The sequence below is a fragment of the Balaenoptera borealis genome (assembly GCF_965194805.1).
Source record: "Balaenoptera borealis genome assembly, chromosome: 20".
Taxonomy (NCBI): Eukaryota; Metazoa; Chordata; class Mammalia; order Artiodactyla; family Balaenopteridae; genus Balaenoptera; species Balaenoptera borealis.
In genome coordinates, this window is record NC_138879.1 from 15,186,362 (window position 1) to 15,212,331 (window position 25,970).

A 25,970-nucleotide genomic window follows, 5' to 3' on the forward strand; every position below is an offset into this window, starting at 1 on the left:
GCAGTCTTAATTTTGTTGATTTCTTAAATGACAGTTTCCTGGGTTGCTTTTAAGTGCGTATTTACAATAAAAATATATTAAAAAATGTAAAAAAAAAAGAAAAAGAAAAAATAAATTACAGTCTAAGAGCCTTGGGCCAGTTTTCATTCTTTTTTTTTTTTCATCAGTTGAGACAGAAGTTTCTAGTACATGCGTGACCATTTTCATAGGAGGGTCAAAACTGTTCAAGGTAATAGTCTTAAAGATGAGAGAAGTGTGACAAAGGCTCTTTTCTTCTGAATACAGGATAATGGAGTCACAGATAAAGAACAGCTATAGCGAGGATAAAGGACACACAGCAGGAAGAAACATAAACATTCTCCCTTCTGTGCTACTGTCCATTGTTCATGATCTCTGATACACTGGAGATTCTAAGAGTGCTTATTTCATCCTTTGAGTACTATTTCAATAGCAGTAAGAGGAATTTGTCGATATACTTCTTACTAAGTCTATATTTGAACAGATACGTATTTGTCTCTTAACCAGGGATCTCAAATGTGTACACTTAGTGTTTTAAATGGATGAGGGTAGGGAAGATGGTAAACACTGTTAGAAAATGGCAGGAGTTATGCTTTTAAAGAAAGAGTATGGAGACCTTTTTCCCCACACAGACTTGAAAAACGGATGTGGTAGTCAGCGGGTCCTTCCTTTATTGTGGCCACCTACTCCAATGACAAATCAGAGGAAGATAATACTTGGCAGGTGCAGATAATATTTCAGTTTGCAAATGTTGGTATCTAATCAGGGAAGCAATTGAAATTCAAATCAAATGGTCACTTGTGATTTTTTTCATTTAAGTGCAAATTACGGCATTTTGTCTTTGAGCTTGGCCAAATTTATCCACAACTGACTCATATGCAAAACTAAAACTACCTGTAATTTCCACTGAGATAAACCTTCAAAGTAATCTTTTCCTTCCTCAAGGATAGAAAGGGCTTATGAAGGAAAATGTGGCAATTTTAGAAGATCTTAAACTAGATGTATCTAGGCCTTGTCTTATGTGTATTTTTCATTTTATTTTTTGGAACTGTTAACATAGGCATTTCCGTCCTGTTCCTCACAGAAGGGCAGAGGCTTCATCCTATCTGATGTGAGGGTCATTTCCAAGTCCCGAATGGATAAGTTACAAGTATTGATGGGTTTGATTGTTTACTTGACTGAGAAGTTTTGTCTCTTGTTCTTTAAATCAAAGTGATTTTCCCTCTTTTCCAAGTTCACATTTCTAATAGTTCAGGAAAAAAAAACCACAACTTTAGTTCTTGGGTCAGAACACAAGAGTAGCTTAAGAATTTGACTGGCAATCATCACATTGTATACATTAAACTTACACAATGTTGCATGTCAATTACATCTCAGTCAAGTTGGGGAAAAAGAAAGAACTTGACTGGGTTAGACACTTGTTAGGAACCATAAGAATCATCTCGTTGGTACATAAAACAAAGGGTTTGGAAAATTTCTAACCCTCCCAAGTTTAAAGTAGCTACCAGGGGGCAGGGTTGCAGCAAACCTCCCTTTCAATGTCTTGTGTATGGCGTGGGGTGTGTGTGTGTGTGTGTGCGCAAATACATTCTTTTTCACGCAAGAATTTATAGCACTCTGGAGAAAATACAGACAGTATTTCAGAATCAAGCCTCTCGTCAATGATGCTAGTTCACAGAACACAGATGAAAATTCACAAGCAGTGCCCATCCTGAAAGCTAAACTTATATACTGTCTGCTCTAACCTGGAGTCATGTTGCTGGGGGCTGGCCCATCTCAACCCACCGGACAACATGTTTATATGAGAGGGAATGTTCCATTCGGCCTTTTTCTTTGTTGTATCATCTCTGTTACTTAGGTTATGATGTAATTTGGCAGGACTCTCCAGCTGATATCTGGACATGGTCATTAACACAGCTGGCCAACTTCATCTCAGAACAACACAACTATGGAAAATTGGGTCTGTACTTTTCAAAATCCAAGAGCAAGGAGTTGCTTTGGCTGGATTTTATATAGGTCTTATCAAAAACCGTTAAAACTTTTTGAAAGAGAGACGATTAAGGCAAAGCCAGCTCTGTAAAACAACAAACTGATTCTTAGAGCAAATGTTAACAGTTTGGAGCCAAATCTCTTTTCCTAAGAGACCAGTAACAGAATTCGTTCCCTAGCGTGTCAGCATCTGATGAGATTATCTGAAATAAATGGCCCTTTTTCAAAGGGAAACAGCTAAGGAGTTTGAAGAGACAGACAGGATACAGCTCAGAGTTGAGGAAACAGCCAAAGTCGGCTTCGATGGGATGCTGATGCGAATAGAATGCAGAGAAGCAAATGGTTCTTTTATCTCTTCTCAACCTTGAAAGTGTACAGCACAGACAGGTCATGGAAGACCGATGGGATGGAGGTGGGTGGGGAAGACATATACTGATCACTGCTATCCAAAACAACATTAATTAAACATTTATAGAGCTATCTGTCAGATACTGTCGGCTCTCAAGGAACTCAGGGTTGAATAAGGGTAACAGACAAACAAATACATTACTATACAGTGTGATAAGCACAACAGAGATAAGTCCATGGGGGTTGTCTGGAGGTGGCACAGAGGAAGAAGTGTCTGAGAAGGTCTCCAGGAAGAGATGACAATCTAAACCAGATGCTGAAAGAGAAATAGGAGACTTACAGGCAACGACAACAGGGAGGCATTCTAGGCACAGGGACAGCACGTATAAAGGCACTGAGGTGGGGAACGGCACGTTTACTCCTACTGGAGAAGACAGGCAATAGATGATGCTAGAGATCATGACACGTCTTTTTATGCTACCTTTTTTTTTTTTTGGCCGCATCACACAGCATGTGGGATCTTAGTTCCCTGACCAGGGATCGAACCTGTGCCCCCTGCATCGGGAGCGTGGAGTCTTAACCACTGGGCCACCAGGGAAGTCCCTTTTTATGCTACATTAATGTTACAGGTGGTCAATGAAGGGTGGTAAGCAGGAAAGTGACATGGACAGATTGTGGCTTAGAGAGATCACTTTGGCTGAAGTCTGGGAGATAAATCACAAAAGGGTGAGGCCAGAGACAAGAAGATCAGCTAGGAAGTAGTTGCAATAATCTAGGCAAAAGATGATGAAGGCATGAATTAATGGTATCTTGTTTATTTTCTGAATTTTCGCTACTTTTGGGCCATGTGGCTCAGGCTCTCCAGAGTTGCTAGAAGCTTTTAATGCTGGTTCTGTTCTATAGCTGTAAGACAAAGGAGAGGAGGGATTGGTGAACAATCTTGTCACCTTAATTGCCTTTCTTCTGTGTTGGAACACAGATTTCTTTTTTTTTTTTTCTAAGATTTTTAGAAATTTCATGTAATTGGAACACAGATTTCTGTGTTCCATAAGAAATCTGTGAAAACCCTGCAGGATGGGAGGAGTCAGCCAGATGGTGAAAGCTCGATGTAGGAAGGTGCTCTTTGGAAGGACAAAAGGCCATAAAAGGAGGACGAAGACAACCAGGATATTCTAGTGACCTGCTTTTAGAAAATCTGATATGTAAAAATTACATCTCAATAAATATTTCACCATATGCTAAGATATATTTCATTGATTCTAAGATGTACTTTCTTCCCTCCGCATTTTTAACATCTCAAAGTCAGGTTGCATCTTATAATCGATGTGATAATAAAGAACTGTGTCAGTTTTATAGGCAGAGGGTTTTTCTTTCTGGGTTTTTTTTTTTTTTTGGCATGGCACATAAAATAATGGTTATATAGTTTCTTATAGTTACTGGTGTTTTAGATTTAATACAGTAAATGATGCAAATTGTTGTAAACATCATTACCATCATATTTTCCCTAAGTAAAAAATTGGGTTGTTTAGGCCAGGGTTGCAGATATGAGACCCTAACCAGCTGGCTGCAGGTCATAGACCTTCATTCTCTATGCAAAGGAAACATGTATAAGATTTTGCCATTGGAGGAAACATCACAAGTCAATGAGTCATTATAAATTTTAAATGATTATGTGCTGTAAGTTAAAAAGAAACATGTGTACTTGGTAAATCCATCACTATAGATAGAAAAGCAACTCAGAGTCTACCCTACACTAGTGGTGAGTTGTAGGGACATTTTTTAACATAGCAAAGACATCATTTCCCAGAAATTTTTCTGAAGTCAAATAACTTTTTATAGCTCTATAAATTATATTACAAATGCATTTCATTCTAACTCATATTTAAATAATTAGTCTTATGTTCATAATGCTGAAATTAGTTCATATAAATATCAAATTAAACACAACACAATTCTGACTACAAGCAAACTGACATGAAACTTTGATTTTTTTTTTTACAATCTTGAGATATGGTACGTATGTAAGGAAATTAATGTAACAAACTTTATTGCACACTTTAAAGCAGGAAATCCTTTAAAAGTCCTGAGGCTGTCAAGTTTTATTCTAATAAGAAATTCATATCAATAAAAATAAGTCTTCCACTTAGTTCACACCCTTCTTGAACATTTTTAAGGAATTCTTTCAAGGACAGCACTAGGATGTGTGTGATATTCATCACTATGATTGCTAGTCTTGTAATTTCTGTCCATTATCGCCATCGGGCCGCTACTTTTTGTTGCCCTCCCCAGGTAGGGTTAGGGTTGCACGCGTGTGGCCTGGCAACAGGAGACTCTGGGAGGGACGGCGGGGCTGTGCCGGGGAGGCTGTGTTGATGGGATGTAAACCATCATGTCTCTCCCGCAGCTCCAGGTCTCAGGATGCACACTCCACAACTGCTGGCGCCCTGGCCAGCCCCTTCCCCTCAGTCTGTCCTCTGGCTTCCCTCAGGGTGGGGCCCCCGAGACAGCAGCTGTTGCCAGCTGCACATTTTCCTTTAATCTGTCATGGGCTCTTAAGCTGCAGCTGCCCGGCATCTGCTCCCTTTGGCTCTGACAGAGGGAGGGATTGTTTGAGAAGCAAATTCCTGAGCTCTGGACCATTCTACACGATGTTAAAGAAGCCATGAAACCTATATAAGATTACTGCCATGTGTGGAAACATCACAGTTCAATAGGTAATTATACATTTTAAGTGAATTCAAGCATCTTCTCATTTTTAATAACATTCTGACCCTAACCAAAGCATATCCCCCTCTTGTTTAGTAAAATGTTCTCCCTAAAATCGGCCATCTCAATGTTGGTCTACTTATCCTGGCAAACACGACACAAATCTGTGGTGATTCTACAGTTTTTACTGCCCTGGTTTCATAAAAACACATAAAAGGTTACTAATGTTTTTCCAGATGTTCCAGTTTAGACTTGGGGGAAAGACAACAATCATTTCCTGCAAAGGCCACAAGGAAGAGGCTTCCGTTTGTGGAGTAAGTACCAAGCAATATAGAAATGGCTTTGCTACAGATCGTGAGAGACTGCGCAGGGCTGTGCCCTACAGGGGGGACCTTCATTTTGCATCCTGATAGCAACTGTACTCATGACGTATCAGTTTTACCATGTCAGGACCACTCTGCCATGATAACACTTGGTTCAGTAAGCCAGAGGTGTCGATAAAAATTTAACTTCTTGGTTTATAGCTACAGGAGAAATATTTATTCCTAACTGCTATAAGGATCACAGGAAAAAAAAAGTTCACAACTATTTTCTGCTATGGTTTGGCACACTGTAAGGAAACTTTCAGTCTTTTAAAATATTTGGAAACAAGAGCGGGGGAAGGTTTTGTCTGAAAGAAGACTCTGGGGCTAATGGCATGGAGCATCCAAAGGGAAAGAGGATTGAAAGAAGGAAACTGCGTGACTTTTTACTTTGGCAGAATCAGTCTCCAACACAATAGCCATAAGACAGAGCCTGCCACCTTTGGTCTGGCAGAGAAAAAAATCAGGGTGTGAGATGCAGAGAATATCTCCACACAGACATGACACATGCACAGAGAAGAGAGAGATGTCCACAAGAGGTACCTGTCTCTCCCCAGAGGCTGTCAAAGCTGTTGATCTGTGCTCGCTCCACCTCCTCCTCATCTTTTTCTGGAAGATCAAGTAGGTAGGAGACAATCTGAAACAAGAAGTTGTGTCAGCTCAAACGTCAGGTGGAAAACTATACTACTGATACTAGCCTGTGAGGTTTGGAAGATACCCGGATACCCAAGGGTCATGCTCTCTCTTGCACACAAAAGGAGTCAGAACTGACTGTCCTCGCATAACAACCCAAAGCTGCCATGATGAGCATTTGTTCTACCAGGTACAGTTTACATGTTTCCCTTGAACACAATTAACTTACACAGCATGTGACTTTTAAAAATCACATATTTATCACATTTGAGTTAAAAAAGCGAACCCTCGTCCTCCTAATAAAAATGCTACCAAGAAATAAACAGGAAAAAAATCAATAAACAAAACCCAGAAAATAAATATGGAGAAAACTGAGGGCCTGTAGTTTTTCAGAGCGGAGCTATTATCTTCTTTTTTCCTCTTGGAATTACAAGGACTGTTTGGGGATAATAAAAGGAGAATGGCTGCTAACAACAAAGGAAAATGACAGCTCTGTTTCCAGGAATTTGACTGTAGAGAGAGCTAAAAAGCCTTCTATAGATAATAAAAATTCCAATTTCACTTAATATTCCCTTGGTGATATGTCAGGTCAGCTGATGGGGTAGCTGTGTCACTGAAGCATCTCAAGCAGTGGCGATCCAACTTGTACTGGCCCATGAAAGCGGACTATTAAATTTTCGGAATTTTGCAAGCCAGTCAGTAAACAAAGATGTTTATTAAAAAATTATATTAAAAAAGGTTAAAATATCAAATGTTATAACTTCTTAATTATTTAATTACATTTTGCTATTATCTATGCTCTTCAGGTTATTTATATTTACTGTATGTGTATGGTGGAAATTTTATATAATGGTGTGCTCCTGTGCATCTCTTTGAAACTTTGTGTTCGGTGATGTCACGTTGGCAGCTTGAAATCAGCCATGGTGGGGGTATTTATACCCTGGAAATCGGCAAACTTTGTAAATGAGGATTTGATTTAGTGCTAAAGCTAAAAGAGGTTCCAGTTTAATGAATATAATTTGTATGAGGGTGAGAAGTAGTTTAACAGTAGATCGCACATCAGATTTAATGACAAAATTATTGGGAAAAGAGCAAATAGGGGTGCAACTTCATTTATCAAATCATGGTTGAGTTGTAATCACAGGTTGGGTATGGATATACATTTAGCAAAAATCAACAAAAGCATTCAATTAAGAGTATTACACAATTCATTATTATTTGTAAACTGTGTGCAACATTTTTTTTAATATCAGTAAATTTTATAATAAATTTAAGTCTGTATGTACACACACACACACACACACACACACACACACACACACACAACTTCTGCTCCACTCCACTCCCCTCCCCAGAGCTGGCTGTTACACATTTCCTAGAACACTACCAATTCCACATATTTTGCCACTGTATTATTACTTTCATTAATAAATAAATTAGCAAAAATACCATCTGCACAGTGTTTAACAGTTTACATCTCATATCAACCTCGTAAAAAAGAATTTATTAGCCTCGCTTTACTGGTGGGAAACTAAGGTTCTAAGAGATTAGGTAAATTGCCCAAGGTCCAGAGCTGATGAGTAGGAAAGCTGGGCCTCAAACCTGGTTCTTCTGAGATTCCAACTGTTGTGCCTTTTCCATTCCACTCTGCCTACCCATGTGAACACAGGTCAAAAAATAATCCCCCTGAGCCTAGTGTCATTGTCTGTTAAATAGGGGTGGAAAGATGGGGAGGAATCAGATTAGATAATTCCCGAGATCCTTTCCAACATAATTCTAGGTACCCTGGAATCTCCCTACTCCTCAGATCAATGACCAAAAACCTAATTCACATTAATTAGGCTGACAAATTTTTTTTTTTTTAATTTATTTTTGGCTGAGTTGGGTCTTTGTTGCTGCGTGTGGGCTTTCTCTAGTTGCAGCGAGCGGGGGTTTCTCTTTGTTGCGGTGTGCGGGCTTCTCATTGTGGTGGCTTCTCTTGTTGCAGAGCACAGGCTCTAGGCGCGTGGGCTTCAGTAGTTGCAGCATGCGGGCTCAGTAGTTGTGGCTCGCAGGCTCTAGAGCACAGGCTCAGTAGCTGTGGCGCACGGGCTTAGTTGCTCCACGGCATGTGGAATCTTCCTGGACCAGGGCTTGAACCCGTGTCCCCTGCATTGGCAGGTGGATTCTTAACCACTGTGCCACCAGGGAAGCCCTAGGCTGGCAATTTTATAATAATGCAACCCCTTTTTCCTGGTTTCCTAGGTCCTTCAATACACAGCTTGAAAAACCCCCCCAAACCTTATCCGCTGCTTTCTTACCTCAGTATAACCCATGCTGGCTGCAGCGATGAGGGCCTGCTGGATGGCGTGGCTCTTCTTAAACACCCCTTGCTGCTGGCCCGCCATTGTCCAGTCACACTGAATCAAAAACTTGACAACCTCCAGATGACCTCGGAGTGCAGCATGGACCAAGGCACACTGCCCATTCTTATCCAAGTGATCCACCTACGGGAGGGGACAGAGAAACCTATGTGAAAAAGACTGTGGCTGTATTCCCAATCTAGTCACATCAGCCCACTGCACAGGTCTGGACTACTAAGATTCCTCCTCTCCTATTCTTTGGACCAATCCCTGAGAAAATTTAGAAGATACTCTCCTACTCAGGCTAGATCTTCACTGAGCTACAACTCTGGTAGATGCCCCTCTGGGGAGAACCTCTTTGCATAACGTCAGGCTTTTGTTTTCACATCAAAAGAAACCAAAAAAAAAACACCCAAAAACAAAACACCAAAATTCCCAGCTCCAGCTTTGTTTTCCTGAGGTACACTCTCCCTTGTCCTCAAATAGTTCTTTTTAGACCCAAATTTGAAAGACTTGTAAGCTGCGCTGGCACAAAAAACTGTCTTTGAAATCATGAAAGGGAAGAAAAAAGTTTTGAAGCTCAAATTTTTTGGTCTTCCAAAGAAGCAAAACATCTCATATCATGAATCACACATTTGACCACTATGCTTTGGCAAAGGCCACTGCTCTCTTCCAGTGGGAGGGCAGAATCTCAACCATCTGGCCAAAATGGCTAGAGGTACTTGGAACTTAATGCTAGACTATGTTCCAACAGCAGTTTTTACAGTTGCAGTGCTGGTTACAAGTTTAGGCTGAAAGAGAAGGCTGATTAAGGTCAGTCTACCAGAAGGTCCCCAGCTACAAGTCTCAATAGATGAACAGCCTTTTCTGGTAGGTGGGCAGGTTATTTTCCAGTGGTAGTTAGAGCACTTGAAGCCTAAGTTCTGTATCTGGTTCTCTCCAGCTTTAGTTCCACCTGGCCATCCACATAACAAATGTTTACTGAATGCCTACCATGTACAAGGTACACGATAGGATAAAAAGGTAAATAAGAGAGTAAAATATAGATTCTACTCTCAAAGTTTTGAACAAGATAGGGGCAATGCGACCAATACAACAAAAACTTGTCCAACAAAGGTGTAATATAATAAATGTAAGAAGGAAAGCAAAAGTGCAATAAAATTTCAGAGAATTTCCAGCCAGAATCAGGAACAGATTCAGAGGGAAAGGTGCAATGGTCTGAATGTTTGTGTTCTCCCACCATTATTCGTTGGAATGATAACCCCTGAGGTAATTAGGAGGTGGTGCCTTTGGAAAGTGATTGGGTCATGAGGGCAGAGCCCTCATGAATGGGATTAGTATCCTTATACAGAGGCCCCAGAGAGCTTGCTTGCCCCCTTCCACCGTGTGACGACACAGCGAGAAGCACTGTCTGTAAACCAGAAAGCTCTCACCAGACACCGAATCTGCTGGCACCATGCTGTGGGGACTTAGCTTCCAGAACTGTAAGAAGGAAATGTTTATAAGATACTCAGTCTATGGTATTTTATTACAGCAGCCCAAATGGACTAAGAAAAGGGCTATCTCAACTGGCTGGGATAGGAAATGATTAATTCTAGTTTCTGAAGGGTAAAATACATTAAGGGGGAGTTCAAACTACAAAGTTGAGAGGGTCTTTTGGGACAAGAGCATGGATATTTTGAATGCCAGGCTAGTGGTCTGAATTTTAATAAGTAATGGAGAGTCATTGAGAATTTTCATGTTCAGAACTGTATTTTTTAAAAACTAAGGGAATGAATTAAAAGAACCCTTGGCTTCTTGGGGAAACGGTTGATTCCAGGGCTGGGACAGTAATAGCAAAAGATGAGTTTGGAACATCTGTGGTGCCAGAAAGTACAGAAGCACTCATGAAATAATGGGGGTGGGGGCTTGAAAGGACACAGGAACCAACGTGAAGAAGCTCCCAATGGCCAAATCTGGGGCAATTTGAGCAAAAAAAGAAAATACCGGCAATGAGTTATAGATCATAGAATAAAATAAATATCCAGGAACCCATAGTGCTATAAGTAAATGAATAAATGAATACATTGAGGAGAAGGGAGAGCTCTTCCTTACAGTAGAATTCCAATTAATAAATGTAGAAGGAAGAGGGAAATAGAAAATCACTATTATGCAAATATCATAGCAATAATTACTGCAGCAAGAATGGACCCATCAATGGAGGGATCCTAAACTAGTGGACAAAAAAAAGATACAAGGTATCTGCCTAGTCTGAAAGCATCTCCCTAAAAGATACTTCTTAATTCCAAATGGGAGAAACAGTAACTTCAGGTTGAGAAACCTGGAAGATACCACCTTATCCAAGTGATAGAGGTTAACATCCCCTGTAATGAGATCTCAACATCATGCACCTCCTGCAGTGCTGCATGAATAAGGGCAGAGCATCATGTCTGTGGTGTGCTTGCCAAAAACATACAGACTCAATCTAATGAAGAGAAAATATCAGACCAACTATAATTGAAGAACATTCAATTCAGTTATGCAACAAAATAACTGGCTAAATACTTAAGTGGTTTAGAGGGGTGAGAAATGAGAAATAGTTACTTTATTTGGTGATTGGCAGTTGTTAGTGACTTTTGAGAGCAGCTTCAGTTGAATGCCAAGAGGTTAGGGTTTTTTTTTTGTTGTTTTCTTTTTTAAGGATATTATTTATTAGGCACTGCATGAGACTAAAAGAGACTTCATCTCTTTTTAAAAAGGTTCGATCACTTTTAATTGTCACAATGCCCCTCTTAATCCTGTTTCTAGGTTAAACAAGTGAGACTGAGAGAGGTCAAATGACTCATCCAAGCCCTCAGAGAAAGCGAGTGTGAATGCAGGCTTTGACCAGGTCGTGCTTGGAGCCAAAGTTTATGATTTTAATGACTTGCCTCCTCTTTCTCTCACGGAAGCCAGACCACAAGTGGTTAAGGAGTAGTAAGGAAGCAGTGGTAGCAAGTAGAGATGACACTTAGGACAGGCTTGGTAGACATGGGTGGGAAGAGATGGGATGGTGGCTTCTGGTTAGGAGAGAGAGGGGAGTTTCTCTTTTGGGTTAGATAAGACATTCATAGGTTGTAGAAACTGAGAAGAAAGGTAGTGTGAATTTAGAAAAAGAATGAAATGATGTGAGAGAAAGAGCAACATACTGAGATTAAAAAATATAGGTGGGGAATTCCCTGGCAGTCCAGTGGTTAGGACTCTGCACTTCCACTGCAGGGGGCATGGGTTCCATCCTTGGTTGGGAACTAAGATCCCGCAAGCCGTGCAGCATTGCCGAAAAAGAAAAAAAATAAAAACAAAATATATATAGTGGAGGCAAGCATTCTGGAAAGGAAGGTAAACACTTCCTTCTCTGAGGCAGAAGTAAAGGTGAGTGTAGGTAAGGATTAATAGAGTTTTGAGATAGAGGCACAGTGAGGGAAACTTAATCTTGGTAGTCGTAGGAGGGCAAAAGAGGTTTGATAGTGTCTTGAAAAGATCACAAATGATTTATTTATCTGCTCTGGGGAAAGTAAGAGATGAATAAAATGATATCTGAGCAACAGGAAAGACCCAGCTGAGATTAGAATATGAATTCACAGCAGTAGTAATAAGGCCCAGTTATCACTCTGTTTCTAGAGGTGTTCATTCAAACGACTAGGACATTACAGGTGGACCATTCCTGTGTCACAGTTAACATCTACGGCTCTGAGATTTCACTGAGGTTCCCAGGTCCCAGCTCCCAAAGGAGTCTCAGGAGACACAGTTCTTCCCTGGTAAGGACACTGGACACCTCAGAACGAGGTCATACATATTACTTATATTTCACTGCAAAACCACCAAAATCCTCAGTTTGTTTTCAGGATGGAAACAAAATACCATTGGGCTACAATGTTCCCCAGAGGCCTACATTTTTGAGAGCAGCATTTTTCTTTTCACCAATATTTTGAAATTGAGTTATATCAGTGGCCTTTGAGATACTATAAAGCAAATATATTTTTGAGAAATGTTTTGAGAGAATTAAAATACACTAACAGAAACACTTCTGAGTTCCTCTGGTCAGAGAGAATCATCTTCTCCCCATACCTCTTCAGGGGTGTCTTCAAGACTCTAACATGAAAGGCTTAGAGTCTAGAGGCACCATTCAGTTCAGACTTCACAGTGCCATCTCCTTGCTCCCCCACTTCTCTTTCCTCACTCTGAGCTCAGGAGAGAATTTCTTGGTTGTTAGGCAGGGACTTTTTGTGGCTGCTGATAAATGCAGTTTCCTAAGTGCCTCTCAAAAGTTTTAGAACTGTGTGCAGATGCAGCATGGAACTGGCCATGGCAAGTGGGCAACAGTAGGACGTAATCAGAGCTGGTTCTCCCTTTGATCTGCTCCCTAATAGGATCTGATGTATTCTACCTACACTCAGGAGGTAACACAGGAGATAAGGAAGAGTCTATAGCAGGAAGAAAGAAAAGGGAGGAAGAAAAGGCAGCAGAGCCGGACAGCCACTACCTTGGCCCGTTTCTTGCACAGCAGCACGACAATGCTTAGGAAGCCTGCGGCTGCAGCATAGCCCAGAGGAGTCAGGCCGCTTTCCGAGGAGGCATCCACGTTGGCCCCAAACTCCAACAGCAGGGCCACCATTTCTGTGTAACCAAGATGACACTGGACACATAGAATTGGAGCATTATTTAAAACCTCTGTCCGGTAATTAATGTTGGCACCTCCCAAAATCAGCAGTCGGCTGACCTAGAAATAAGTGAATAAACAGAAATAATACTCACATAAATTTCAGTTATATCCTATTAGTCATCTTTTATTAAGTCCTCTGGGACCCCACAATAAGTGCCCAGCAGCATTTAGTAACGGCTTTATTTTAAAATCTTCATTTGTTCCTTTTTCAATACCTTGCCTTTGGAAAGGGATGTGAAATGTCACCTTTATATAAACTGCTCAGTAACTAAAGTCAACACCACCCATACTGTAGTGCTGTCAGAGTCTCCACTAAGTGAGCTGTCAGTCAGAAAAACTCCTATCAAAACAAAGGTGGTCCAAGAATGACTTACTCCCTAGAAGCAGCAGGACTTATTCTACAATCAGAGTCATCTTATACAAGGTGCAAGGTCAATAGGTTTGGTCTTCAACTCACAGAACAAAATGTAAAATATATCAAATTATCAGTAAAAGGTTAATTAATAGGAGACAGTCTAAGGCAAGTCAAAGATCGATTAAATAGCTACTTAAATGTCCTCCTAGTTTTAGGTTTTAGGTTTTCATAGTTAATTCTTTAATCTGGCTGTAATTTATCACTTACCTTTATATTTGGAGTATAGAGATTTCGTAAAGATGCCAATGCCATGGAAAGACCCTCTGTGCTATAGGAGATCCAGAGACCTTGGAGGATGGAGGATGATACTCCAACTTTTTTACTCAAACCCTGAAAAAGAAATATAGAGACAATTAAATCATTAGCCCAGCTAAAAAGTACCATCAGTAGTAAGTTAGGAGCCTCTAGGTTTGTGGTACTAACAAATGAGAATAGAGTCTTGCTCAAACAATACCCAGGCATAACAAAGCCAATCCACTGATGCAGACGAAGACTAGTCCTGTAGGAACAGGCTAACTTAAACTGTCTCTACCTTGGCAGTCTGCGGCAACAAATCTACTTAATACCTCTCTTTTCTGCTATATCTGGATATAATCCCCCCTCTCCCCAGATCTTTTCTATTAGCCTTCTTGAATCAATCTCTTAAATTCAAATTATTAAAGTATACACGGTAACAGAGATAATGCAGTGTGATCACTGATCTCCATCTCATTTCCTGGGCATTTGTGAAAACTGTATCTCCCAGCCTCCTTTACAGTTATGTGGGCCATGGGACTGACTTCTGGCTAATAAAATGTGGGCAGAAGTATTATGTCATGTCCAGCCTTGGCCCCAAATTCCCCATGTGTTTCTCCACACTTTCTATTGTTCCTCTTGATTGCAGGCCAGATGATCCAATGGAGGATCCTGAGGCCCTAGGAGATTTTGGAACTACTATGTGGAAAAAGCCTGCCCAATGATCTGTACTGGACTGCAACGAAAGTGAAAAATAAGCCTTTGTTAAGTCACTGAGATTTTGCACGTTTGTTATAGTAGCTAGCATTGCTCACCCTAACATAGCCTAAAATAATCACATCTGTTCATCCTCAGGGAAACAACATAGATTTGATTGCCATCAGCAACAAATTTTCTCTAGTATGACTGACCTAAGTCCCACTGTATGTACTAATGTTTGCCCCTTTTACTTGGATTTCTCCAAAAGGAAGTTAGAATAAATTGTTTTTTAAAATCTCCTGCTGTGATGGCAAGATTCTCTGGCAATCTTCTTCTTCTTCTTTCTTAAGGCCATGCAGTGTGGCTTGCAGGATCTTTGCTCCCCAACCAGGGATTGAACCTGGGCCCCCTGCAGTGGAAGTGTGGAGTCCTAACCACTGGACCACCAGGGAATTCCCAGCAATCTTCTTACTATTCTGCCAATATCTGGGTCAAGTGAGTTAAAGCAGGAAATCCTGAGGGCCGCAAGATATTAACAATGAAGTTTGGGAACCACAAAGTAGATCTGAGGAGGTATTCTTTTTAAAAACTTAATCTGTTCTGTTTGCTTTGTGAGAAAGTAGTCCAGTTTGATTCTTTTGTGTGTAACTGTCCAGTTTTCTCAATACCATTTATTGAAGAGGCTGTCTTTTCCCCATTGTATATTCTTGCCTCTTTTGTCATGGATTAATTGACCATATAAGTGTGGGTTCATTTTTGGGTTCTCTGTTCTGTTCCACTGATTTATGTGTCTGTTTTTGTGCCAGTACCATACTGTTTTGATTACTGTAGCTTTGTAGTATAGTTTGAAACCAGGGAGCATGATACCTCCAGCTTTGTTCTTCTTTCTCAAGATTGCTTTTGCTATTCAGGGTCTTTTGCATTTCCACACAAATTTTAGAATTATTTGTTCTAGTTCTGTGAAAAATGCCTTTCATGTTTTGACAGAGATTGCACTGAATCTGTAGATTGCCTTGGGTAGTATGGTCATTTTAACAATATTAATTCTTCCAATCCATCAGTATGGTATCTCTTTCCATTTGTGTAGTTTTCGATTTCTTTCATCAATGTCTTATAGTTTTCTGGGTATAAGTGTTTTACTACTTTAGTTAGATTTTTCCTAGGTATTTTATTTTTTTTGATGCAATTGTAAATGGGATTGTTTTCTTTATTTCTCTTTCCAATAGTTTATTATTAGTGTATAGAAACACAACAGGTATCTGTTTATTAACTTTGTGTCCTGCAACTTTACTGAATTAACTGATTAGTTCCAACGGTTTTTGGTAGCATCTTTGGGATTTTCTATATATAGTATCATGTCATCTGCAAACAGTGACAATTTTACGTCTTCCTTTCCAATTTGGATGCCTTTTCTTTTCCTTGTCTGATTGTTGTGGCTAGGACTTCCAATCTATGTTGAATAGAAGTGGTGAGAGTGGGTATCCTTGTCTTGTTCCTGATCTTAGAGGAAATGCTTTCAGCTTTTCATCATTGAGGATGATGTTGGCTATGGATTTGTCATATACAACTTTTATTATGTTGACGTATGTTCCCTCTGTATACTCTGTTGAGACTTTTTATTATAAATCGATGTTGAATTTTGTCAAAAGCTTTTTCTGCATCTACTGAGATAATCATATGATTTTTATCCTTCATTTTGTTAATGTGGTGTAACATGTTGATTGATTTGCAGATATTGAACCATCCTTGCATCCCTAGGATAAATCCCACTTGATCATGGTGTATGATCCTTTTTATGTATTATTGAATTCGGGTTACTAATATTTCACTGAGAACTTTTGTATCTATGTTTATCAGTGATCTGGGCCTGTCATTTTCTTTCTTTGCGGTGTCTGTCTGGTTTTGGTATCAGGGTGATGCTGGCCACACAGAATGAGTTTGGAAGTGCTCCTTCCTCTTCAAGTTTTTGGAACAGTTTGAGAAGGATAGGCATTAACTCTTTAAATGTTTGGTAGAATTCACCTGTGAAGCTGTCTGGTCCTGGACTTTTGTTTGTTGGGAGTTTTTTTTTTAAATTACTGATTCAATTTTCAATTTCATTACTGGTAATCAATTTGTTCATATTTTCTATTTCTTCCTTATTTAGTCTTGGGAGATTGTAAGTTCCTAGGAACTTATCTGTTTCTTCAGGTTGTCCATTTTATTGGTGTACAATTGTTTGTAGTAATCTCTTATGCTCCTTTGTATTTCTGTGGTATTTGTTTTAACTTCTCCTCTTTCATTTTTGATTTTATTTATTTGGGCCCTCTCTTTTTCTTCACGAGTCTGGCTAAACATTTATCAATTTTGTTTGTCTTTTCAAAGAAGCAGCTCTTGGTTTCACTGATGTTTTCTATTTTTTCTATTCATTTATTTCTGCTCTGATCTTTAAGATTTCTTTTCTTCTACTAACTTTGGGTTTTGTTTGTTCTTTTTTTTTTCCAGTTCCTTTACGTGTAAGGTTAGATTGTTTGAGATTTTTCCTGTTTCCTGAGGTAGGCTTCTATCAGTATAAACTTCTCTCTTAGACTTGCTTTTGCCGCATCCCATAGACTTTGGATCACTGTGTTTCCATTTTCATTTATCTCTAGATATTTTTTGATTTCCTCTTTGATTTCCTCAGTGACTCACTGGTCGTTTAGTAGTGTGTTGTTTGGAGTTCACGTGTTTGTGTTTTTTGTAGTTTTTTTCCGTATAGTTGATTTGTAGTCTCATACCACTGTGGTCAAAAAAAGATGCTTGATATAATTCAATCTTCTTAAATTTATTGAGAATTGTTTGTGGAATAGCATGTGCTCTATTCTAGAGGATGTTCCATGTGCACTTGAAGAAAGTGTGTGTTCTGCTGTTTTTGGACGAAACGTTCTGTACATATCTATTAATTCCATAATTGTCATTTAAGCCCAGTGTTTCTTTGTTGATTTTCTGTCTGGATGATCTGTCCATTGATATGAGTGGGGTATTAAGTCCCCTACTATTATTATATTACTGTCAATTTCTCCCTTTATGTTTGTTAAAATTTGCTTTATGTATTTACGTGCTACCATGCATCCATATTTACAATTGTTACATCTTCTTGTCGGATTGATCCCTTTACTCCTTTATCATTATGTATCATTGATCCCTCTATCATCATTGATCCCTTTACCCTTCTTTGTTAGTCCTTGTTTTAAAGTCTATTTTGTATAAGAAATGCCAGCCCAGCTTTCTTTTTGTTTCCATTTGCATGGAATACCTTTTTCTATCCCCTTACTTTCAGTCTGTGTATCTTTGATCTGAAGTGCGTCTCTTGTAGGCAGCATATATACAGGTCTTTTTTTTTTTTTTCCAGTCCACTTAGCCACTCTATTTCTGCAGCTCTTTGGGACTCCCAAAAGTAATCTCCACTGGCCGTCAAAGCCAAATGCTCTGTGGACTCATCTTCCCAGTACAGGACACCCAGGCTGGGGAGCCTGAGGAGGGACTCAGACCTCTCACTCCTTTGGAAGAACTGAAGACATGTCCACACAAAAACCTGAACACTAACATTGTAAGTGTACTAAATGCCAATGAGTTATTCACTTTAATATGTCTAATTTTATTTTAAAAGAATAAAAAGAGGGAAAAAAACCCTGTATGCTATGTTCATAGCAGCATTATTCACAACAGCCAAAAAGTGGAAACAACCGAAATGTGCAACTAGTGAATGGATAAACAAAAAGGTGTATTATTTGGCAATAAGAAGGAATCAAGTACTGATACATGCTACAACATGGATGAACCCTAAAAACATCATGCTAAGTGAAAGAAGCCAGACATAGACAACCATGGATTGTATGATTCCATTTATACTAGACGTCCAGAAAAGTCAAACTTATAGACAGTAGATTAGTGGTTGCCAGGGGTTGGGGGAAGCTCACGGGGAGTGACTTCAAATGGACACAAGGTTTATTTTTAAGGTGATGGAAATGTAGTAATAGTGGTAATAATTACACAACTCTGTAAATATACCAAATATCCAGAATTACAGATACTCAACCTCATATTTTTAAGGTGATTAATGACATCATATGTAATTTTTCATGAACAAAGATAAAATAAGGGAAATTTAAAACTAATTGGAAAGAAATATGAATTGGACTATATGTCACTGCTGATTGGCAGTTCTAAGTGGCGCTGAGTCTAAGCATTGAGTCTGTCTTTGCCTTTTCATGACCCTCAGCTGATAGGAAGTGAGAATTCTGGCAGTCTGAGAGAAGCTTAAGTCTATCAACAGGGAGCACGCTGCATTTAAAGGACCCTGAGAAGTGCAGCATCAGGAAAACCATGGTCCGAGTCCACATTCTTCAGCTTGCAGTCATGTCATCGCCACATGCTATACACCCGAGTATTTATGGCCTGAATCACACACGGAGCCAGTCTTATCTCAGGCAACCATGTTGTCTGCAGCAACATAAGATAAAACTGTGTCAGTGACAGGAGTGTATGGTTTAAGTGTAGGTCTCCATGACAGGCTGGTGGTTGCCAGAGAAGAGGGGGTTGTGGGGAGGATGAAGTAGGTGAAGGGATCAAGAGGTACAAATGTCTGGTTATAAAATAAATAAGCCATGGGGATATAAAAAAATAAATAAATGTAGGTCTCCCTGTAGTGGATAAAGTCACAGGGGATCAAATGAAACTTCATATCATTTATCTGTTTCATGTGGTATTTATTTTATGGTGCAGGGCATAAAGACAGGCATCATCTTCATTGCATCTGATCCTAGGCAGAGGGTGATGCCAAATGTTCAAGCGTTTAAAGCAGTGATGCTTAATACGTAAGTTACTTTCCCGTCTAATTGAAGGATACTCATCTCAGAGTTTGTAGAAGTAGCAGATAGTTTTTGGTTCACTTGAAATTGGAATGAGACACCTTGCCTGTTAAAATAAAATAGTCTCACTCTGCTCCCATTAAGTAAGGTCACTAGATAAGGTCATTTTTGGTAGAGTGATTTATTAATAAGACAATTATGATTCAAATAAAGGACTTGTCACTGTGGGTTTTACTTCTGTCCATCTGATGAAAAGGCTTCTCTAGCTGTGTACTTATATACTGGGAAGAATTTGCTAGGCTCTTGAAGTTGCCCTTAATGCCATTTTTCTCTCTGAAGAGAACAGAACTGTTTTATCTTTAACAGTATCTCTTGGGGGAAGTCCAAGCCAGAGGACTATTTAAGATCTCTGTATTTCTCAATCTGGGAGCAGCAAAAGTGGTCTGAAGAGATTGTAGGGATTGTAGGTGGCAGATGAAATAGCAAGCTGTGGGCTAGGAAAATCAGGAAAACAAATTTCTTCCTTGACTTCTGTCCTTTGCCCCACAACTGCTATCTAGACTATAAATTCCTTGAGATTAGGGGCTGTATATTTTTGGTTTGTGTATCCCTAGTACCTAGTACAATGCCTCAGTAAGCACTGAATAAACAAATGAATGCATACAAGCACAAACAGATGAATTACGTGCCCTCCTCTGGGTCCTCCACTCCAGCCGTGTGGATGTTGGGAGAGGGAGGCTTGATGCTTGGAGTCCTTAAAAGTTTTGAAACTACTGCGAAAAACTGGGATTATAATTTGAAGAGAGAATGGGGGAAGTAGCTTAAAGGAAGGTTATAGTTGGTTCTAGACAAAGAGTTTGAAAATCACAGCACCAGGAATATTAAAATCTTCACTAAAACAATTAAGAGAACACTGAGAGAGTAAACTGCTCTCAGCGATTTTTTTTAGACACTGTGAAAACCTGCAACTAATGCTACAACGTGACTCTTCTCAGGAGATGGTGGGTCATATATGGAGTACACATGTGTATGTGTATATGCTTCTTACCTAAATGATTATACATGTACCTTTCCTGGAAAGCCTAGCAATCCACTAAACTGGGAGATGACAAATGTGGCTTTCTTTCAAAGTCCTAGGGAGGAACAGGTCAGAAATTTTAGGAGATGGACCAATTTTGCAACAAACTCATTTCAGAAAGCAGGGGCCACACTGACATAACAGTAGCTTCATACACACAGTGTTAAGGAAAGCCTGATGGAAATGGAAAGAAAAACACCTCCAACTTCTTTAATTACCTTAAAAATGTGTGCTTTGAGGATGTGATGTCCCAGTTCAATTGTCTGCTGTCGGTTTAGTTTTCCCTCTTGGCGGGAAAACCAGAAGGCAAGTAATGTGTGACCACTCCTGCCAAAAAAAAAAAAAGAGACCCATTTTAGAAAATTTAATGCTCCAATTCTCCTTTGGGTGGATGACTGTTCAGGTCTAGCCATACCTCCAATGAAACTCTGTCTCATTCAACCAGTTTCTTAGGGAAGGGTACCTGCTATTGGGCAAATAACGGGTAGTGAAAGGTTCCTAGCTTTTACCAGTCCTTTACCCAAATCACATGTGTGAATATCACAGAATGTCATTTCTAGTTGGCTTACACCCATCCCACACATAGATGGCATTAAAAGATCCATTTTTATTTTCTGTCTCTGTCAACTCCTCTTATTTCACCCATGCTTTAAAAGTCAGTGTTGCTTCCTCAGGATCTCATTTCTGGTCCTAGTGTGTCCTCTGGATTTAGCTCATCCATCCTCAGAGCCTTCGCCATCACCTAAACCCTATTATCTTTTTCTCTATCTAGATGTTTCAGCTTTAGATCAATATACATCAACTGTCTACTGGATTTCTCTACCAGGAGGTCCTATAGTACCTTAAACTCAACATGTCCCAAACTGGATTAACAACCTCTTCCCCAAGGGAAGTCTTCTCTGATCAGCCTCTATCCTTTCTCTCTAACATTTTCTCCCAGCTGAGAACACAGCACTCTCTTTGGTGCAATCTCATCGGTTGTATATGCCTTTAGTACAGTGTCTACCACACTATTACATGCTCTCTCCTCTACTAGACTGTAGGTTTCCTGATGGCATCATTCTCACCCCCCATCTCCTTGTCAACAGATCCCCAATCTGTTCATGAAAGAGAAAACCCTTTTCTCTGCCTCTGCATGTTGTCTCATCTGCCCAGGATGCTCAGTACTGCCACAGCCCTCCTGTAAACACGTGGTCAGCTGGCCTGAAGACAAAGCCAACAAAAAGGCTAAGCTAAGAGAACTGCTGAAAAATAGAGCCTGAGTCCTGACTGTACAGCATCAGAAGCAGTCCTAATTTTGGACTACTTGTTATATGAAGTGATAAATTTCTTTATTGTTTAATCCATTTGAGTTGATGTTTTCTATTTCTTCCAGCTCAAAGCATACTAATGATATATGCCTTTACATGTGAATGTATATATGTATATATGTATGCATGTAAGGTATGTGTATACATGCAGGATTGTGTATGTGTATTTTTATTTACATTTATGACAGAAATCTCGAATTGTTTATACTCTCCACAGTGCCAAACATTGTGTATTGCACATAAAAATTCTCAATAAAATTTTCTGGGGGGCTTCCCTGGTGGCGCAGTGGTTAAGAATCTGCCTGCCAATGCAGGAGACACGGGTTCGAGCCCTGGTATGGGAAGATCCCACATGCCACAGAGTAACTAAGCCAGTGTACTACTAATAGTGAGCATGTGCTCTAGAGCTCACATGCCACAACTACTGAAGCCCGCACGCCTAGAGCCTGTGCTCCGCAACAAGAGAAGCCACCGCAGTGAGAAGCCTGCGCACCGCAATGAAGAGTAGCCCCCGCTCGCCACAACTAGAGAAAGCCTGTGCACAGCAACAAAGACCCAACACAGCCAAAAATAAAACAAATAAATAGATAAATAAATTTATTAAAAAAAATTTTTTTTTTTGGAAGCAAGATCGGACATTAAAGAAAGGATACTGGGTCACCTTTGGGCTGTGCCTTCTTACCACATTTGCTGTAGTCTGTAGGAACTGTGACACTTAGAACCGTCTCTCTACTCCCCAACCAGGATAGTGTCAGCAGAGTTCTCTATGCTACTGACAACACAACTCTTTTACTCCTTTCACTTGGAGTGTCATAGAGGAGGGAAATCAAACTGTTATCTCAGTTTCAAGCCTAATGAATTAATCAAACAGAAGGAAAAACAGCAAGTGAATTTTTGTTGGTGACACTTTGCTGAGAGGAGGCCCAAATGTCTACTGGATGATTTTCTCTCATATTTAACACTGGTTACTCTGCCAGGTTTAATATTTGAAGATGTCTAATACTGAAGTCTGAAAAACAAACATATCCTTCCTTCCTTCTTCCTTTCCTTCCTCCCTTCCTCCCTCCCTTTTTTTTAAGCTTCAGTAAAGAACTTGGAGAACAGAGGATGGGACAGTTCCCATCTTAGGTAGGAATCATCCTATAAAACTTTAAAAAGAAATTCTACCATGTTCTAACCTTCGGCTTCATAGAATTTCTGAATTCTAGTGGATACCAGGTCATCTTACTTGATCAGATAAGACTAACCATAAAGGAAAGAAAGTTATTTAATTGAGAGAATGTCTCAGACAACTGTATCTTGTATGGAATCATCAGTGTCATCTGAAGATATGAGCCCAGGGTTGTTTCACACTCACAAAATCTAGAAATTGCTACTGAACTCTTATATATCCCTTGAAAGCCCAATGTAGTTGGTAGGCTATTTTAACAGAAGTTAATGAGAACCATTTATAAAAGCTCCCTATCTCAAGTTCTCAAAATCCTAACCAGTTATTAACAATGAAATTATTGTAGCCTCCCTAGTGTAAGAATTATTACATTAAGTGTCTCATCCATGGCTGTTCATAGTGACTAGAACTCCTGAATACGATCCACCACTTATGCTTCAGGCCATTAATGAGAATCCATGCTGGTGAGGAATAAGGATAAAGCTCATGTCTGACAAGGATATGAATTGTCAGTTAGACACAGAACTGACTTGCCCTAGTGCATTTACTTTACTACCGTGACTAGGATACCCTGGGAAGATGCTTCCATCTCTCTAGTATGCATTTCAGCCAGCTATAGAGGACAGTGCTTGCTTTTGTTATTGTTGATCAGGCACTGAGGAGAAACAGCAAGCCATATGGGTCAAGGAAAAGATGAAGGTGACAACAATAGTATATTTATTTTTGGATACAAGCATATTACGTTATTCATAAAAGAATGATTCTGATCAGTTCACCGGACTCAAAGCTTATGGTGTTGAGGACACAAAAGGTAAAATAGCAATTTCCATTACATGCTGGCATTTCCATTTGTACCTTACTATTCTTTTTTTTTTTTTTTTAACATCTTTATTGGAATATAATTGCCTTACACTGATGTGTCAGTTTCTGTTGTATAACAAAGTGAATCAGCTATACATATACATATATCCCCATTTCTCCTACCTCTTGTGTCTCCCTCCCCCCCCGCCCAGGTGGTCACAAAGCACTGAGCTGATCTCCCTGTGCTATGCGGCTGCTTTCCACTAGCTATCTGTTTTACATTTGGTAGTGTATATATGTCCATGCCACTCTCTCACTTCGTCTCAGCTTACCCTTCCCGCTTCCTGTGTCCTCAAGTCCATTCTCTATGTCTGTGTCTTTATTCCTGTCCTGCCCTTAGGCTCAGCAGAACCTTTTTTTTTTTTTTTTTTTAAGATTCCATATATATGTGTTAGCATATGGTATTTGTTTTTCTCTTTCTGACTTACTCCACTCTGTATGACAGTCTCTAGGTCCATCCACCTCACTACAAATAACTCAATTTTGTTTCTTTTCATGGCTGAGTAATATTCCATTGTATATATGTGCCACATCTTCTTTATCCATTCATCTGTCGATGGACACTTAGGTTGCTTCCATGTCCTGGCTATTGTAGATAGTGCTGCAATGAACATTGTGGTACATGACTCTTTCTGAATTATGGTTTTCTCAGGGTATATGCCCAGTACTGGGATTGCTGGGTCGTATGGTAGTTCTATTTTTAGTTTTTTAAGGAACCTCCATACTGTTCTCCACAGTGGCTGTATCAATTTACACTCCCACCAACAGTGCAAGAGGGTTCCCTTTTCTCCACACCCTCTCCAGCAGTTATTGTTTGTAGATTTTTTGATGATGGCCATTCTGACAGGTGTGAGGTGATACCTCATTGTAGTTTTGATTTGCATTTCTCTAATGATTAGTGATGTTGACCAACCTTTCATGTGTTTATTGGCAATCTGTATATCTTCTTTGGAGAAATGTCTTAGGTTTTCTGCCCATTTTTGGATTGGGTTGTTTGTTTTTTTGACATTGAGCTGCATGAGCTGCTTGTATATTTTGGGGATTAATCCTTTGTCAGTTGCTTCATTTGCAAATATTTTCTCTCATTCTGAGGGTTGTCTTTTCATCTTATGGTTTCCTTTGCTGTGCAAAAGCTTTTAAGTTTCATTAGGTCCCATTTGTTTATTTTTGTTTCCATTTCTCTAGCAGGTGGGTCAAAAAGGATCTTGCTGTGATTTATGTCACAGAAGTGTTCTGCCTATGTTTTTTCTAAGAGTTTTATAGTGTCTGGCCTTACATTTAGGTCTTTAATCCATTTTGAGTTTATTTTTGTGTATGGTGTTAGGGAGTGTTCTAATTTCATTCTTTTACATGTAGCTGTCCAGTTTTCCCAGCACCACTTATTGAAAAGGCTGTCTTTTCTCCACTGTATATTCCTGCCTCCTTTATCAAAGATAAGGTGACCATATGTGAATGGGTTTATCTCTGGGCTTTCTATCCTGTTCCATTGATCTATATTTCTGTTTCCGTGCCAGTACCATACTGTCTTGATGAATGTAACTTTGTAGTATAGTCTGAAGTCAGGAAGCCTGATTCCTCCAGCTCGGTTTTTCTTTCTCAAGATTGCTTTGGCTATTCAGGATCTTTTGTGTTTCCATACAAATTGTGAATTTTTTGTTGTAGTTCTGTGAAAAATGCCATTGGTAGTTTGATAGGGATTGCATTGAATCTGTAGATTGCTTTGGGTAGTAGAGTCATTTTCACAGTGTTGATTCTTCCAATCCAAGAACATGGTATATCTCACCATCTGTTTCTATCATCTTTAATTTATTTCATCAGTGTCTTATAGTGTTCTGCATACAGGTCTTTTGTCTCCTTAGGTAGGTTTATTCCTAGGTATTTTATTCTTTTTGTTGCAATGGTAAATGGGAGTGCTTCTTTAATATCTCTTCCAGATTTTTCATCATTAGTGTATAGGAATGCAAGAGATTTCTGTGCATTCATTTTGTATCCTGGTACTCTACCAAATTCATTGATTAGCTCTAGTAGTTTTCTGGTAGCATCTTTAGGATTCCCTATGTATAGTATCATGTTATCTGCAAACAGTGACAGTTTTACTTCTTCTTTTCCGATTTGGATTCCTTTTATTTCTTTTTCTTCTCTGATTGCTGTGGCTAAAACTTCCAAAACTATGTTGAATACCAGTGGTGAGAGTAGGCAACCTTGTCTTGTTCCTGATCTTAGTGGAAATGGTTTCAGTTTTTCACCATTGAGAACGATGCTGGCTGTGGGCTTGTCATATATGGCCTTCATTATGT

The 25,970-nt window shown here is 39.5% G+C and overlaps 1 protein-coding gene across 17 annotated transcripts in view; it reads right to left on the reverse strand.

Annotated features, from left to right (window-relative positions):
- TANC2 (tetratricopeptide repeat, ankyrin repeat and coiled-coil containing 2) overlaps window positions 1-25,970 on the reverse strand; it is a gene marked incomplete at its 3' end in the record, with an annotated part of 357,840 nt that overhangs the window by 22,248 nt on the left and 309,622 nt on the right. For all 17 annotated transcript variants that reach the window (XM_082373745.1, XM_082373742.1, XM_082373746.1 and 14 more), the window contains 5 exons: window positions 20,553-20,661; window positions 13,702-13,824; window positions 12,900-13,136; window positions 8,357-8,542; window positions 5,967-6,060 (listed from right to left, as the gene is read on the reverse strand). In XM_082373745.1, coding sequence (XP_082229871.1) covers window positions 5,967-6,060; window positions 8,357-8,542; window positions 12,900-13,136; window positions 13,702-13,824; window positions 20,553-20,661 — 749 coding nt within the window. The remainder of the gene's footprint in view (window positions 1-5,966; window positions 6,061-8,356; window positions 8,543-12,899; window positions 13,137-13,701; window positions 13,825-20,552; window positions 20,662-25,970) is intronic.